Raw genomic sequence first — 17,588 nt, 5'->3', positions numbered from 1 at the left:
TTAAAACTCTACTGGTTGTTGGGTTGGGTAATAACAGTATGAGAGGACCCTTCCTCTCTGGTTTGATCTAGCAGAGTTTTTGCATTCTGAAGGAGTATACATTCACCAAAGTGAACACAATGCAGAATGCGTCTGTGTTCTTATGAAAAATGCAAGATCTTTAATTGGAATTTATCGGCTAGCCTCTCTTCCCACTCCATTTAGCCTCATTCAAAAGCTAGTATCTCCATTAGTGAGGTATCTGACCCTTTTAATGGAGGAGCACCACAGAGGAGTGCATTGCATACAGATTACATTATCAGCATCATCTGTCAATTTGATGGTCAAACATATATAAATGTAAAAGATGAGCATCAAGCTATTCCTATAATGCACTCCCGAGTTCAGAGCTGGCTTGAGGTCTGAAATTACATTACCCAACTGTGGTCTAAATTCTTTGAAAAGACTGGATTGCATGTACAGCAGGATGAGGTTATGAATGGACTGTACCATTTAGGAAATCACAGATGGGATGTGCTAATTTGAAATGCTCCAATGTAAAACAACAACAACACTCTCTGCAAGTAGAAAATAAGCACATCAGAGAGCAACATTCTAGGCTGGTTCTTTGCTCGCTATGCTAACTGCAACCTGCAGAGTTTTTAAATGTAGAGGAACATTCCAAATATGTCATCTACCTCCCTGTTGTCCAAAGTGGTTCAGTCTGTTGTATCATATCATCCCATGGCATATGTAAGTCAGCTCTAAGTTGGAAGCAGTGCTGAAAGATGCTAGTGATTAGAAGACTGTCTTATAGATGAAGAAGCCCCTGGTTCAAACTGTGCCTTTGTATGAACTTAGCTGTCACCATATGATGTTAGCTCAGCATCCTCACACCAAGGTGTCACATATTTTCTTGATCAGAAAACAGCCATTCCCAAAAGTGAGTGGTCACTTGGGCCACCCAAGCCGGTGTGCACATATTTTGGCATGAGACTTTAACCTCTTTTCCAATGTGGTTCCATGATTTTAATTTTCCCCATTTTTCAAGGGAAAAGGCAGTCAATGAGAGATCACGGCTTGGGGAAGTCATTGGCCAAACTGGCTGGGGAATTAAGTTGCAGTTCAAAAAATAGCAACGTCTCCAAAGCCTAAGTAGATGGAAAGGTAACCAGAGAAAAAATGGGAGTGACAAGAAAGAGCCAACCCAGAGAACAGAAAGTTCTTCAAAATCATATGCCAAAGCCAAGCTGAAATAAAGAGGGGGTGGGGGGGTGGGTGGGCAAATTCCTGCAGACTCCTAGGTAAGCAAAATGGCTTTCCACCTTTGCCCCCAGCTGGGGCTCTACTAACAATGGTGGATTTACTGCTGACAAATACCACTCCCTCTGGACTTCTTTCCTGGCACCAGAGGACTACTTCGACATCACCCTAATTTCCTGTGGATAGCTGCTTGCTGGGATTAGCATTGCTGTGTGTCTCTAGATCCACGGCATAATCTCAGCAACATTTACAACAAGTGAGCCCCAAGGCCATTTCTGTAGTCTCCCCTCCCCCCAGCTTATGCTGTCCCCCAAGAAAGGCCCACCCTTTACAGTAATAGTAGCCTCTACTGCCCAGTAATCTTTGCTATGGACTCATAGCTTCCTCTTGCAAACCAAGCAACCGCTGCTTTGCAAATGCTCTAAGTGAAAAGGGATAACTGCCATTCCTAGAAGCCTCAGAGTTCCAGTTCCCACCCATGATTTACAACAGCCCTGTAAGGTTGGCTAGTATTCTCTCCCCTCTTTCACTAGAAGATTGGTTTGAGACAACATGAATTGTCTAAGTTTAGTTAACAGACATTGTGGCTTCCACAAGATTTGAACCTGGGATTTCTTGGTTCATAGTCAATTAGTTTTCTATACTGGGCAGTTTTTCACAACACCACACTCTGATTTGTTCACAAAGGGCTTCCTCCTACCCTGCTGCTCCCCTTTGGCTTACTCTGGTAATTCTTGCAGTATCGTATGGACTGTTTCCCAGGAAGCTTTACTGTTGTTGAGCACAAGTTTGCGAACGCCGGAGAAAGAACCAGCACATCCCCTCTCTAAAACCGACAAATTCAGAGGATTGGAACTCAGGTTTAGAAACTCCAAGTGGGGGACATTTGACACAATTTTACTGACCTAAGAGGGAAAAGAAGGGGAGGGGAGAGACAAGCCATCAGGCAGTAACTGGATCTTGAATAATATTCTGTCATCTAAAAAAGATTTCAGCCAAGCATTCTAGCACAGCTCATTCAGCCACTGAATGATACGGATCCCAATAGCATTTGAGATAGTTATCTGTAATTCATACTGCTGCTATTTGCTGATTTAGATTGATTGGCTAATTGCTTGTTCACCTCAATGGTTCATTTAATTACACCTTTAAAAAAGGCTTGATAAGGAGATTAAAAAAAAGCAAATAGCTGGCAGGCTTCGTAAAATCCACCTGAATGGCAGCTGAAGAGGGAGGGGGAAAAACAATCTACAAGAGCCAAGGTTTGTCAAAGGGCTATTTTACCTGGGGCCAGTCATCTTTTCTGCAATCTTGTACGCACCACATTCCATAAAATGTTAAAGGCTATGTGCAAAAAGGCTGTCTAGTTGTTGGTAGACTATCTCTTGTGGGCTCTACTCACAAGTCCCACACAAAACCAAAGCCATCTCTGTTTTCCAAATGCCAGTACAGCAGGCTGGGCTACATGTAAGGTTAATGTGAGTGGAGGTTTCTGTAAAACTGAGCAAATAAAAGAGTACAGACACAGAGAGAAGGATGAACAAGCTTTCAGTCTACAATTTAGCAAAATCCACAGCTGGAAACCTCTTGTGCCCCTCATCCCAATGGAATCTACAAATCAGGCACCTAACCCCCATAGAAACCCCATGAACAAAAAAACCAAATTATGATTTGATACTGCTATTCACAAGCTTCATGCTCAGATAAAATGGAAAACTGCAGTTTTCTGCTATTTATGAAGAGATGGCTTGGCCACTGTTAACCCAGAAGTAGAGATATCTACTAGTAAAGCTATGCCAGTGATCGGGGGTTAGGAAGAGGGTGCTTTTTATTCCCAAGGAGCACAAAGCCAGTTCTGCCACCCTGGCCATTGAATGGCCATGGATGTGTGGACATGTGCTGTCCAACCAATGTTTCATACCTGGAAAGAAAAAAACCATCCCTGGCCCCATCTCCATAGAAGGCCTAAGGCTGATCCCTTGCAGATGCACTCGTGGCCAATCAGTGACTGAAAGTGGGTTGAACTACACCTAGGAGCCATGGGCTTCCCTCATGTATCCAGAGCACTGTACAAGGTGCTGCTTCAACAATGAGTAGAAAAGTATTTATGTTGTCATAAACAGGGGTCAAGACCACAAAAACTATCAATAGTATTCTGGTTTTTATCTCCCCTTCTCATGTAGGGGTCACAGGGGAGGATAAAGTGTGCTGGGGACATTCTGGGCATGAACTAAAATAGACGTGTAACAGTCAGCTCTAACAGTTCTTGTTATGACTTAAAATGATATTTGCACAACTCCTGTACCTCGTGCCAGTCTTCCAGTTTGTTGTCAGACAGATCGAGTTCAGACACGTGAGCACAGAAGGCAGCAATCTCATTTTCATCCCCTGCACAGGTTATTCCGCAGCTGTTCAAAACCAGGACGCTTGGGAGGTTGAGACGGTCTAAAAAGAAAATAAGGAACAACAATGCTTTATTTTGTGGGGTAACCTTGCTTCTTCAGATGTAAAAGGTCTCCTAGAAGTTTGATCAAAAGAAACAGGATCAAACTCTATAAAATTTAGTAAACCCATCATAGATAGCGACCACCAGATGTATGGTCTATTTGTGAAGCCTGCAAGACTGGTTCCAAAACAAACCATTCATATGCACCCCTTCATACTTAGGATCAAGCTTTTGGTAGTAGATGTGAACCTGGCAATGGGTTGGACTCCACTATATGCAGACTTTCTATTAAACACCCAGGTGGTAATCTGAATAGGCTTGTATTCAGGACTTAGGAGTTCAGGATGCTACAGCAACTGAATTGTTCAAACCATTTTGTAGGAGAAATTACCAAGAACATGATACCAAAAGGCTGTCTGCTTAACAACTTTGAGAGCAACATCAAAAATACAAGCATGTTCCAAGTTCTTATTTTTCCATGTGAAATGTGGTTATGTAATAAATAAGAGTATGGAGGGCTCAACTATAAGTTGAGTTGCAGAGGAGAGGGGGTCATCTGAGGGTTACACACTTAGTGAGAGACAACTGGCATGCTACTAGATGTGTTGTACTGTTCTGGATATATTCAAAAAGAAAAAAAGGTGTATGGAGATCCATGGCTGAGATGCTCTTTTCATCATTCCTTGGTGTTCAATCCTTGGAGTCATCAATGGAGCAGCCTGAAAGTTTTTGTTAAGGTGACTCTGTTGTGATTAATTTTGAATGACATATGATGCATTTTGTCCTTGACTGACTCAACTTATTTCTGCTCTTTTCTGTCAAACTTGGTCACTGTCATTTCCACCCAAATAGTTTTCTTGTTTTTTCCTCCCTTTAGGGATGGCTGTGATACAAATCAACCTGACAGGAATTTAAAATGACACTCTTTGTGTGTGTGTGTACATGGGCATGTTGGAAATGGGGGTGAAGGTGTTCTGCATGCTGAAAGCAAGCAGAATGTTTATCTGCTCTGCCCTCTCTCTCACACACACACAAATACACACACACATATATATATAAGCAAAGAAAACATTGGAAAAGGTATATCAGTTTTTATCCCCGTTCCTCAAACAGAACAGAACATCAGAGGGGAGAATTTAATTGCTTCCGGAAATGATACACAGTCAGAACCTGTACCTTTCATAGGTGAACCCTGAGGTGTAGCTGGGACATGCACGCCCATCCCAGGACCACGACGGTATGGAAAGTTTTCAGGGCTGTATTTCTCACAAAGAACTTGCATGAAACTTCTCCCAGTAGGCTGATCCATGGTCCCTTCTTGAAATTCTATGATAAAAAAAAGAGGAGACAAAACAAAATTTTCTCCTATCACCAGCAAATTTAAGTTCTCTTTCAATGAATAAAGAGCACCAATTCCTGCAAGTTGAGACTTGCTGGCAAGAATATTCCCATTTCTGCACATAATGCTCTTTTCTGTTGGATGTGGCGACTAAGTTTGGACCAAGATGTGTATATGTATGTATATATTTATTTAATATCCCACCTTTCTCTCGGCATGGGACTCAAGGCGAGTTTAAAAAAACATTAAAATAAAACCATAAGCTAAAACTTAATAATAAACAATTAAAGCACAATTAAACAAGTTTAAAATAATTTATGTTTAGCAAAATTAAACAAATTAAACAATTAAAATGCCATTACATTTTTAAAAGTGCAAAATCTTTTAAAAATCATAATAATAAAGTCAAAAATACATTACACATACACCCAATAAACATGACTTCCTGAAACTAATCACTCATTAAATGTCTTTTTGAACAGGAAGGTCTTTGCTTGTCAGTGAAAGGCCTACAGAGAGGGGACCAACCTAGCTTCCTATGGAAGGGAATTCCACAGATTGGGAGTAACCATCAAGAAGACTCTCACCAGACAGGCCTGTCATGATGGTGAAAGTCTAACCTCAAATATCTTAAGATTCTGGATGGTTTATATAGAGAAATACAATATTTCAAATTGTCTAGACCTAAGCCATATGGGGCTTTATAGACAGAATTTTACTCCCACATTAAATGGCCTGCCATGAAGATTTCATTCTTACACAGCCTGAACATAACCCCTCCTGAAGACTTTCAGAGACGATATTGGTGTATACAGTCAGACCTTGGTATCTGTGAGGGATTCGTTCTGGATCCCCACCCCATGGATACAAAAAAATGCAGGACCTCAAGTCCTGTTATCCCTAATGATGGTGTGACATGCACCACCATTCGGGAGAACAGGGCTTGCTGTCTGCAGATGCTTAAATCTGCAGATGGCAAGCTCGCAGATAACAAGGATTCACTGTACTTCCCATTTTATTTAGGATACTGTAGGAAAATGTGCTAGCCCTGTATAGCTATGGATTCTACACCCATGGATTCAGTCATCCATGGCTTGAAAATGTCCCCACCCCCACCCACCAAAAAATCCTAAAAATCAAACCTTGATTTTGCCATTCTATAAAAGGGACACCATTTTACTACCCCAAAGTATAAATGGAGCAACAAAATGGATCCCCTTCTCTGTCTACCCTAAATCATACTGCTCAACATTGTGAAAGCAAGCTGTACTTCAGTGTAATATTTTATGTGGAAATTCAATTCAGTTCTTGTCTCAAATTAAAAATTCCTGGGCTCCGAATTCTTTCATTCTAATTTAAGTTTGGAGGTCCTTGCTCTCTGTATGTCTGTTTTACCACCTTCCCACTTCTGCATGGGACTTACTTACTGGTTGCAGCATCAGCTCTCCCTAGGATAACAGGTGTGACTCTCAGCAGAATCTATTCAGCCCTTCATTTTTTTTCAGAGGAGAAACATCACATTTCCAGGTGAGTTGCTGCAATGGAAAGAAAGACAGAGAGCGTAAGCCACAAGGTTTACTTTGATTCAAGTTCCTGCTTCCTAAAACCAGGTCAGACTGACCCAGAATATTGATTCAAAAGCACCAGGGAAACACTTGTTGGAAATATTTATTGCTATGTAATTTGCTTTGTTAATTTTATGGCTGGTGTGAATTGATATCTATTTTTTGCTATTGTGAATTGCTTCGTTATTTTATTATTGTTGATTTGCCTTGTAGTTTCTTTACTGTTGTAACCTGCCCTGAGTCCTTGCGATTAGGTGGGCTATAAATAAATCCTTATTTTCATTTATTATAGATGAGCTTGCCAGCCTCAAAAGCTTAAAGAGGGAGATCAGACTAATTTGTGGAGGAGGGGAAAGAGACCTCCATCAATGGCTGTTTGCCACAATGGATAAACTGAATGTCCAGAGGTAGTAAACCACTATTTACCAGTTTTGAGAGGGGACAAACAGCAAGGAACGATGACTGCCTTTATGCCTTGTGTGAAAGGCAACTTGGATGACCATATTAGGAAGCAAGATGTGGGCCTTTGTGGGAGATCCGTCCTGATCCTGGTTGAAGCTCACACATAACAATAGCAAGTACATAACAGGGTCTGGAAACAAAGGTCATCCCGACGTTTACCCTGCTACTGAGATAATACTCTCCCAAGTGCTGAATACAATTTCAATTTGTAATGTATCAACTAGTGGTGTGGTTTCTCCAGAACTCCTGGAAAGGTCCTTGGTCTGACAGACCTAAAGGATGCTCAGGCACAGTAGCAGTGGGTAGGTCCTATCCTAAGAATCTGGCTATGACTCTAAAATCAGACCTTTCTTCTGAGCAAAGGTAATATGCATGGGTCTATTCTATACACATACACAGATAGAATTAACTTCAGTCCACTTTAGAAATAAAGGTCAAGAAATTGCATGGAAGTATTATTAAACATGAAAGGGTTCTACAGGTCGGATGTCAGTTGCTGCTGCAGAGATTTACAAAGGCAGATTGCATCGATCACCAGGCTTACTTAACTAATTTCATCTCAAAACCTCAAAATGACAACAAATCCATACACAGGAGCCGGGTAACCTTCTGCTGAGTGTACTTTTTCCTCTGAAGAGCAGCAAACTTAAGCCAAACTCAAACCCACCACAACCCGAGAAGCAGAAATTGGGAAATAGACAGGCCTCTGCCTTGAAGGTGGTGAACGCAAATGAAAACGTCAGCCAGAATTACAGACTGGTTCAGCTTTTACAAAATACAGAGTAACACTAGCAGAGCGATTATCTTGGTATTAGATACGCATGCTTCCCTTTCCTAGAGTCAAGGTTCAGTTTAAAGAACTGTTCATGAACAAAATGGAAACTTGAGTTAAAAGAAAGAGAGGTGCCCTTCACTGAACAAAGTTAAGATACTTCTCATCAACAATACAGACACTTATTTGGAAGAGCATCATATGGGAGCCAATATTCATTTGCTGTTTGGGTGTGCTTTCAATTTGTTTACGACTTATAGCAACCCTATCAAGGGGTTTTCTGGGGCTGAAAGTGTGTGACTCGCATATGGTTTCCATAGCCAACAGAGGAATCAAATTCTGGTCTCCAGAGTTGTAGTCCAACACTCAAACCTCTATCTACTATACTATCTACTATAAATATGGTAAAGAGTTTCTCAGCTTCCTGAAATTAGGTGCATGGCACTTGCAGTGGTATCCTTTCAATATTATTCATTTAAGAAACACCTTCCTAAACAAAGAACCAGTTAAAAGTCAGTTGACTATCGCTCCAAATGTTAGCTCATTCTGGAATAAGATTCATTGGGGTGGCCAGAGACAATTCCTAAGTACCAACTCATCTAAGCAATTGAATGTTGGTAATTGGCTTTGATAGCAAAGGATTATGAAACACGTTATTGAATATAACATCTATTCAATCCTAGCAAGTTGTTACACCTGTATCCCTCTCTCCTTCTTCCATCATGAAATTCAAGTAGTCCTGATGGATATTCCTAGGAGGTCTCACAAAAAGGCATTGATCAGAAATGACTTATATGAAAGATATTGCTATAGGCTGTGCAATATGTATGTATTCTTACACTGGATTTTATGGCATTTGGGGGGTTTGTAATGGCTTTTAGTCAAACACAATAAATAAATAAATAAATAAATAAATCATCACATGTTCCATGTACATTAAAATTTTAACAAGTATATTAATACAGATCGTCTTTTGAGAACACCAATATAATACAAGCCTTATCTCAAGAGCACTAATATAATACAGAATGAGATTCTATAATCCTGAAGAGAAGCCAAAGCAGTATAGAGATGTCGACAGGATACAGAGGCCAGCACTAACCACTGTGCGATTGCTGACTCCATGATTTATTTAACCTGCTCCATTAAGCAAAACAGGCAAGGTCACCTTGTCTATATGAATATGGATGGACTCTGTGGGCCCACGATTTAAAAGGCTGCATTATCATAACGTTTACCCAGGGAAGATGACAGTAAATTATTCGTATACAAGAGAAATAAACAGGAAGCTGTGTCTGTTTTTTCAGTTTCTGATGTAAAAAACAAGCAAAGTTCAAAGTATGTTTGTGAGGCTCTCACCATCAGCGACCGATATGAAGGTCACACTATGGGTCCCGCTGACTGATATTGAGTCGGACCATTGATTTACGCAGCCTGGGACTGTCTGTGTTAACTGGCAGCAATACAGTATTTAGAGCTTTTATCCGGTGCTACTGACCAATAAACCTCTTTATGAGAAGATGCCTTATGCCAGGCCATACTGTTTGTCTGCAGCGCTCCCACCTGCGAAGGTGACGATGGTGGCTCTTCCCCTGCTTTAATTTAAACTACAAGAATGAAAATCAACGGGCCGGAGAAGAGCGTTGAGGATACTGTCGGCAGCCAAAAAGACGAACAAGTGGGTCTTAGAACAGAACAAACCAACAAACCTAAACTCTCCTTGGAGGCCAAGATGATCAAAAGGAGGCTGTCGTACTTTGGAACGAATCATTAGAAAAAGTCAATGATGTTAGGAAAAATGAAGTAGAAAGAGAGGAAGGCCATACACTAGTTGGATAGACTCCATCATGGAGGTCATGGACCTGAATCTTTAGGACCTAAGGAGGAGGACAGAGGGCTCATCCACATGCATCCTCCCTTAATTTATTTGACCTTTACTATGTAAAGCACTGTGCAAACTATAAAATAATAATAATAATAATAATAATAATAATAATAATAATAATACACTCATCCCTTCACATTTGCAGCTTTGATTTTTGCGCATTTGATCATTCACGGATTTTATTAATATGTTCTCTCTAGGAATATCTAGGTCCTCCAATGCAACTCTGTGGTCAACCTGAACCAAATGTCGCACTGAAGGACCTACAGAGATTCATAGAGAGAACGCTCCATTAGGAATTTGTAGCTCCTCCAGTGCAAGTCCACAGTGCTGACCACAGATTCGCACTGAAGGACCTAGAGATCCCTAGAAAGGTGTTCCCTCTGGTTAAAAACATAGTGTTTTTGTTATTTGTGGTTTTCCCACATTCACTGGGGTCCCTTCAGTGAATGCAGAGTGACAAGTGTAACAGTAATAACTAGAAAGCTCATGGTCCCAACCTCTTCCACTCCTTTGCAAACCGATTTTCCAGACTAACACATCTACGGTCCAAAACACACTGTGGAAATAATCCAGTCTGACACTGCTTTGAACTGCCCTGGCTCAGTGCTAGGGACTCCTGGGAACTGTAGTTCTCTGTCACAATGAACCCCAGATCCCCTGAATTCCATACAATTAAACAGCTGGCAATTAAAGCGGTGTCAAACTGGATTGTGAAGCGTTCCCCAATTCATAATTGGAGACTGGGAGCTGCTTTAAACTGCAGATCAACACTATGGAATTCTGGGAACTGTAGTCTATTGGGGCACTAGGGCTCTCAGACAGAGAATAATAATAATAATAATAATAATAATTATTATTATTATTATTATTATTATTATTAAAGTCATTTAAAGTAGTTGAAACAGCTCTCATGGCCGGCATCCATAGTGTTTTTTGTGGGTTTTTCAGGCTATATATACGATTATATATATACCATAAAGATAATACTTAGAGAAGGCTACTCACAATAGTACAGACCCCAGAATCCCCATAGCCTTGAGCCATGGCGGTTTAAAGCAGTCTCAACCTGAGCTCCGTCCACACTGAGAGAAATAACCCAGTTTGACACCCCTTTAACTCCCAGCAGCTGAACTGTGAGGAGTTTGCATGGGAGAAGGCGGAATGTCTGGCAGAACTACACTTCCCAGGATTCCCTAGCCCTCAGCCAGGGGAGGTAAATGCAATGGACCCTTTGGGAGGACCTGGGCCAACCCTCCCCTAAATCCATGCCCCTCTTCGCTCTCCTCCTCACCGGACCAAGGCTGGGGGCTCTCCCTCCTCCGTCCGTCCATCCGTCCGGGATTGACCCGGAAGCAGTTCTTCCAAAGGGAACCACAGCCGAACGAGCGAGAGAGAAGAAGAAAACCAAACATCACGTGACTTCCCCCGCGAACGCTGGTCACGTGGAGAGAAAGGGGAAAACACACAGACGTACACCCCCAACGAGGAAGAGGAGGGGTCTTGGCGCCGTTGCCATGGAGACGGACAGGCTTCGGGCCTAGTCCTGTCGCTAGGCCCTGCGCAGCCTTTGTTGCTCTCCTTTTTCTAATGTGTGTGTATGTGTTTTTTCCCGGCGGGCACCGCGCGGACAACGGTCGCCCTGAGTTTTGTTTTGGGGTTTTTTACACTTTATTTTTTTAAATTGGTATTACATTCTGTGACGTCACATTATATAATGTACATAACAAGAGTCCTTTTTCCGGCCTATGTACAATCATCTGTCTCTGTGTGTGTGTCTGTATATATATATATATATGTGTGTGTGTGTGTGTGTGATATATATATATATATATATATATATATATGATATATATATATATGAGATATGTGATATATATATATGATTGACTCATGATTATATATATATATAGATTATGTGTATATATATATATATATATATATGAGATATGTAATTATATATATATAGATTATATATATGTGTGTGTGATATATATATATGATTGAGACGTGATTTTATACATATATATATATGATTATATATGTATATATATGAGATATGTACGTATGTATATATATATATGAGATATGTAATTATATGTATAATATATATATATGAGATATGTGATATATATATATATATATGATTAAGATGTGATTTTATACATATATATATCATTATATATGTATATATATATGAGATATGTATGCATGTGTGTGTATATATATATATATATAAGATATATGTATACAGTATATGAGATATGTATGCATGTGTGTGTGTATATATATATATATATATGATATATAATTACAGTATATATATATGAGATATGTGATTATATATATGTATTATATTCTATTTATATATGAGATTTGCAAATATATATATATATATATATATATATATATATATATATATGATTACATATATAAGCGGCTAGATTTTCAGACAATGTCACGCTTTAACCTGAACAGAAACTAGACAAAACCCACAATAGCTATTGTCACACAATGGAAGGGTTAATGAGCCTTAATGCAACATTAACCTGAACTGAAAGATGACAAACCCTGCTCCTTTTTACTTTCAGAGAATCCTGAAAGTAAAAAGGAGTGGGCTTTGTCGACTTTCCGTTCGGATTAATGTCACATTACTACTTACTACCCCTGACGTGTCTGAAAATCAACCCGCTTTTGCAGGTTTATCCGGATTTCTAAATCCCGTTTCTGCAAGGGATCCATCCTGTGTGATAATCTCTTCGTTTGGATTGTAATTCTCAGAGCCAGTCTTTCTGGCAGCGTTCATATACATGACATAAATCAATTTCAGAAATATTGTAAGTTGTTGTTTTTTTCCCCTCTACATAAATGCATTGGACAGTGGTCTTATTGAAAAGTGGGCAACGTTAATCACATTCATATAATCTCTCATGCCCCCACTAAACTCATCTAGGATCTCTGAAGCTTTAGGATTATATGACAACGATATGCATAGTGTTTTACAGAGTTCAAGGGAACAATGCGTGACTTATTTGTTACTTGACGTTTTTAATTTGTTGCCTGCTTTACTTTATTGAACCCTTCCCTGTATTGTTATGTACGTATTATCCTTATGTATTATGCTATTATTTCTTGGCTTGTACGCCATGGGCGGGTTTACTTTATCTATTTTATTGTTTGTATGTACAGCGCTGTATAAATCTACAGCTCTATATAAACAAAGCATATTAATAATAATAACAATGGGTTTTAATTTCTCTGCGTCCTTCTTGTTTCTCTCCTCTTCCAAACTCATACACATCCTGTCATGTAAAATTGACAAAGAAATGGCAAGCAACGAAACGATTGCGAGCGAATGTGCGTAGCTTGACAAACTGCGCCTTGTGTTTCCCTGTAGACGGTTCTTTAATTCTTCAAAGAAATCTTGCTCTTTTTGCAAATCCCTCTTCCTTTTTGACTTTAAACATACCCCCCTCCCCAAATTTCATGATTTAATAATGAGGAACAAAATTGGAGCTTTAATAAGCGTCAAGAGAAGAAGCCTTTCGCTTCATCAGACGATTAAGTGGCAAGTCAAAGGTGTGAAAATTACCAATTAACCGTTGTGCCCTGACATGGCAATCCTATTGAATGTGGCATGCTCTCAACTCCATTTGAACTCTATGAGTGCGCTCAAACGCCTGCATACATTTCAATACTGGGGCACAGTATTATAATACGGTGCCATTCAGATGTTTACCAAGAGCAGCTGTCAGTCTGCTTATAATACCTTCAGAATCCATCCTCATGTATGCCTTTGCTCTCTTGGGCCTGATTCCCACTACCTTTTAAACCGGATTGCAAATCGGTTTGAAATGGTTCAAATGACCCTGGTTCCCACTTGAATCGATTGGCTGACCCGTTTAACCCATGTTATTTTGACGCTGATGTTTCCTCGTCTTTTTGGATAAATCGATTCTGCGCAAGTGTGAACCAGATGTGGATAAATCGATTTAAATTTGCCCATTGGCCAGCTGGAGCGGGTCCATTTTGAACCGATTCATTTGTGAATGTGAACCATACGTGGGTTACTTTACAAGGGGAAAAATGTGATTGGGGTAAATGTAGTGGGAACCACGCTTCGCTGTGGAATCGATCCATTGATTCGGATCGCAAACCACTTTTTTTGTAAGTGGGAATGAGGCCCAGGTTAAACTAGATGTAAAGGGAGGATGGGGAGTGTATTCCTTATCATTAATACATTTTCTCTCCATCAATGTTTTTTTTTCAAAGATGTGCACCTTGTCAATCGGCTTTGCGAATTAAGACCAAGTTGACCTTTTCGTGATTGATCAGAAAACAAAGCACGCTAAATGCAAGATGAGCAGAAGCACATGCTGTGGTAAGGAGATGTCTTTCCCCACCGAGAAAGGCAATTTTCCTACTCAGAAAAATGTGTGAAGCGTATTGTCTAGTCCGACTCTCCTTCTGGACTATTAATTTAAGGTAACTGCTCCCAAAGGCTAGGCCTTTAATTTGTTCTCTAAGCTCCTTTTCCCACCTTCCTTAGAGACCTGAACATATTACATGGAATTGAACTCCATTTATTTCAGGGCGAGAATAAGCACTGTTCAGAAATCACAAATCTTAAGAATTATGAAATGTAAATTCAATACACCATTATCTTGTTGCTGTGCCTGCCTTCTTGCGAGTATACCACCTTCCTTAAAATACCCGACTCAATGTTATCAGTCTTAGACTCAAAGCGTAGAGAGGATGAAGCCTAAAGTATCCTCTTTTAATTGGTGGATGTATGGGGTTTCTAATTGGGTTTGCATAGGTCTTTGCTCCCAAATCCTTTCCTTCTTCGATGGAATAAAAGATGGCTAGGGATCCCAAGAAGAGATTTGCTTTTAAGGAATTGTTATAAGGACAGGCTGGGATGTTATACCATTTCAAAAAAAATTGATACAGTTTGTGTGTATGGGTATCTATCTATCTATCTATCTATCTATCTCTGGTTCCTTAAGGCCTTTCCTTGCATCTTAATGTCGAATGGTCAAGTTCACAGGAGATATGGCAAAGTCTTTGCTTTCTGTTTCCTGAACCAGACTTCAGAGAATGACACAATGAGCCATGAATAAGGTAAGGTCACACAGTACTTATGTATTTTTGGGGTATTTTTCTGGTACCATGATGCTTGGTGGCGTGTGCCATCTGACAAGCATCACGCCGATATTGTACTTGTTTTACAAGTGTTACCAACCTCAGATACTATTGTTTGAACTGCAGGGGTTATGTTGCATTGCACCCGCTCTCAGCTTAAAAACAAAACCTGTCACAGCTCATAAAGAGTCAAAGACGCTAGCGGAGAGCTATGTGCCGATGTAAGTGCGTGTATACGTATGTGCATGTAATTGTCCCTGTTTAGTCTTGTAAATGGGAACAGGCGTCTCTCTTCTGAGTAAAGTTACAAATGTGGCAAGGCTGCAGAATCCGAAAGAACAATAAGATCTGAACAGACAAATCAGTCATCTTAACGTTCACCTGGGAATCAGATCTTTCTCTGTGTGTTCATTTGCATTTCCTTTTGGCTTTGAAATAAATTACATCCAACCTTGGCTGTCTCAGAGCTAAGCCTGGAAAAGCTGAAGTGCTAAACTCATCATGTTACCTGGGAGCACAGACAAGGTTTTGATGAGAAATGTTCTCTTTCCCCAAATAAAGCATCACACACTTTGAAGAAACCAATCGGAAGTGAGCAAAATAAGGCCATATTCCTCCCTGGGTACATATATATTTAATAAAAGAAACACCTTATTTACATCAGCTGGGGACCTGGTCTACATTGATTTACCGCCATGTGTTCGGCATCTTGGCAGCTTGAATGTCGGGTTAGATTTCTGGTATAAAAATAGGGAATTAACTCCACTTTGGGGACTGGCAGCTACATAAAAGATTAGCAGGTTGTTACCAATAAACTAAACAGAGCAGATTAAGAATAGCTTGATAATTCTTAACATGTGCATAGGATTTTTTAAAAAAATACCCCCTGCACATTATCTCTGGATTTACGACAATCCTATAATGTAGGCTGAGTATTATTATCCTTATATTGCAAATTACAGGCTGAGGGAATTTCTGCAAGTGATGAATATTCACCTGCCGAAATGGTCTCTTTTACATGTTGACCTAAAGTTGCAGACAGACCAGCTTTGTATCTGGCCATGCAATGCAATATAGTGAGTCTGGCCAATGGCCCATCTAACTCAGTATTATCTACTCAGGTTCAAGGTTCTCAGAGGTCTTCTCAGCCCCGCTACTGAAGACAGTGAGCAGTGAAGCTAGGACTATATTTTCATGGGATTTTTGGGCTATGTGACCATGTTCTAGAAGAGTTTGTTCCTGATGTTTCGCCAGCATCTGTGGCATTCTCTGAAGACGCCAGCCATAAATGCTGGCAAAACATCAGGAATAAACCCTTCTAGAACATGGCCACATAGCCACAAAAACCCACAAAAACTATGGATGCCAACCATGAAAGCCTTCAACTTCATGTAGGACTATATAGTATATGTGAAAGTCATGTGCCTATATCCTCTCCCATAATTGTACGTTAAAAACAGAAGTAGCTTAGGGTTGCCAAAGCTCAAAGCCTGGTCCCAAATCTCCAGTTTTCATGGGGTGGGTTGGGCACATGGCTTGCGCCAGATTGGAAGGTGCAAATTCTCCAGTTTTGCTGGGCTCAGCTCCAGGCAAGTTGCAAGAGGAAAGGGCTGTCTGCTTGTACTGATCCACCCCACTCTGTTACTGGTTTGTCTGCTTGCTTGCACAATGCGCTTTTGGAAAAGTTGATGCTGGCATTGGTGGTCTCGCTCAAGTGGCAAACAGCCCACATCAATCCATTTTCTCAACCAAGTCCTTATAGCTCCTGCTTCCTTTCAGCAGAATTTCAGCTGACTCAGGAGTCCTGGTTTCTTGGTGAATGTGAGAAAGCCGTTACCTGTTTCCATCATAGGGAATCCAGTCCTTGGGTCCTTATGTCCTGCAATTCTCATTTATTTCCAGTAGTTCCAACATTTAGTTCCAGTGGATTGGGGGCTATTTGGAATGACTTGGCTATTTGTTGCTATGTTACTCTGTAGAACTGGATGATGAGTGCTTCACCCAAGGGAAGGCATTCAAAAACTTCATTAGCCTAATGTGTCTGTTCCAGCTATGTCCTTTTTCCATTGCAGAAAAGGAATAGTTTGACATATATCCACTGCTTGTTGTATTGCTTTGCTTTTACCATGTAAAATAGATGCATGCCAGGGTTCCTCCACTCTATTTCTATTCCTAACATAAGTTAAGTTTAACTGTAGAACCGATGTTGATGTAGAGCACCTTCTTTACCTGGGTCTATTGACTTCTCTTTTGTGCTTATCATATACCCAAATAACTTAGAGGCTTGCTGTATTGCTGAATAGATTCTGTGCGAAATTTTGTTTCTCGCCAGGGAATTTAACACCACTGTTCATGTATCAAAAGGAGTCCCTTCTGTATAGTCTATGGCTTTGTACCCATCACATGCTAATAGAGTTTGTGGCTCTTCAGGCACTTTGTAATTGGTTTGTATTTATGTACATTGATCTCTCGCTTTACAAGTGCAGATCTAAAGGATAAATAAGAAAAATGTTTATTTATTATGGTCACACTGATCTAAAAGTGCTTCAGCTCCTCTTTTCTTGTAAAAAGAATATGGTCTGTGCAATTTTTAGAGCAGAAAATTTATATAAACAATTCAGTCCTTCTGCCTTAGTCTCTCTCTCTCTCTCTTTTTCTTGGCCAAATTGTTCTTCAAGGGCCTTCGGAAGAAAGACCTTTTTCTAAGCCCTTTCATCTTATTGTATTTCTTA

The 17,588-nt window shown here is 40.2% G+C and overlaps 1 protein-coding gene and 1 long non-coding RNA gene across 7 annotated transcripts in view; one reads left to right on the top strand and one right to left on the bottom strand.

Annotated features, from left to right (window-relative positions):
- TBCEL (tubulin folding cofactor E like) overlaps positions 1 to 11,143 on the bottom strand; it is a 21,412-nt gene extending 10,269 nt beyond the window's left edge. Inside the window, exons 1-5 of one of the 3 annotated variants that reach the window (XM_042475095.1) lie at positions 11,006 to 11,143; positions 6,451 to 6,562; positions 4,865 to 5,014; positions 3,548 to 3,687; positions 1,966 to 2,147 (exon numbers count right to left, since the gene is read on the bottom strand). In XM_042475095.1, the coding sequence (XP_042331029.1) occupies positions 1,966 to 2,147; positions 3,548 to 3,687; positions 4,865 to 5,014; positions 6,451 to 6,466 (488 nt within the window). In that variant the 5' untranslated portion in view covers positions 6,467 to 6,562; positions 11,006 to 11,143. The remainder of the gene's footprint in view (positions 1 to 1,965; positions 2,148 to 3,547; positions 3,688 to 4,864; positions 5,015 to 6,450; positions 6,563 to 11,005) is intronic. The other 2 variants (XM_042475097.1, XM_042475098.1) reach the window with 2 other exon arrangements.
- The window catches only part of LOC121934524, a 22,441-nt gene continuing 15,996 nt past the window's right edge, over positions 11,144 to 17,588 (top strand). The window contains exons 1-3 of one of the 4 annotated variants that reach the window (XR_006104631.1): positions 11,144 to 11,398; positions 13,984 to 14,092; positions 14,721 to 14,835. This is a non-coding gene — a long non-coding RNA (uncharacterized LOC121934524). Of the gene's footprint in view, positions 11,431 to 13,983; positions 14,093 to 14,720; positions 14,836 to 17,588 lie in introns of all 4 variants that reach the window. The other 3 variants (XR_006104633.1, XR_006104630.1, XR_006104632.1) reach the window with 3 other exon arrangements.

The sequence above is a fragment of the Sceloporus undulatus genome, chromosome 6 (genome assembly GCF_019175285.1).
Source record: "Sceloporus undulatus isolate JIND9_A2432 ecotype Alabama chromosome 6, SceUnd_v1.1, whole genome shotgun sequence".
Lineage (NCBI taxonomy): Eukaryota > Metazoa > Chordata > Lepidosauria > Squamata > Phrynosomatidae > Sceloporus > Sceloporus undulatus.
Note: the sequence above shows the minus strand (reverse complement) of the source record. Positions and strands in the feature narration are given on the sequence as shown.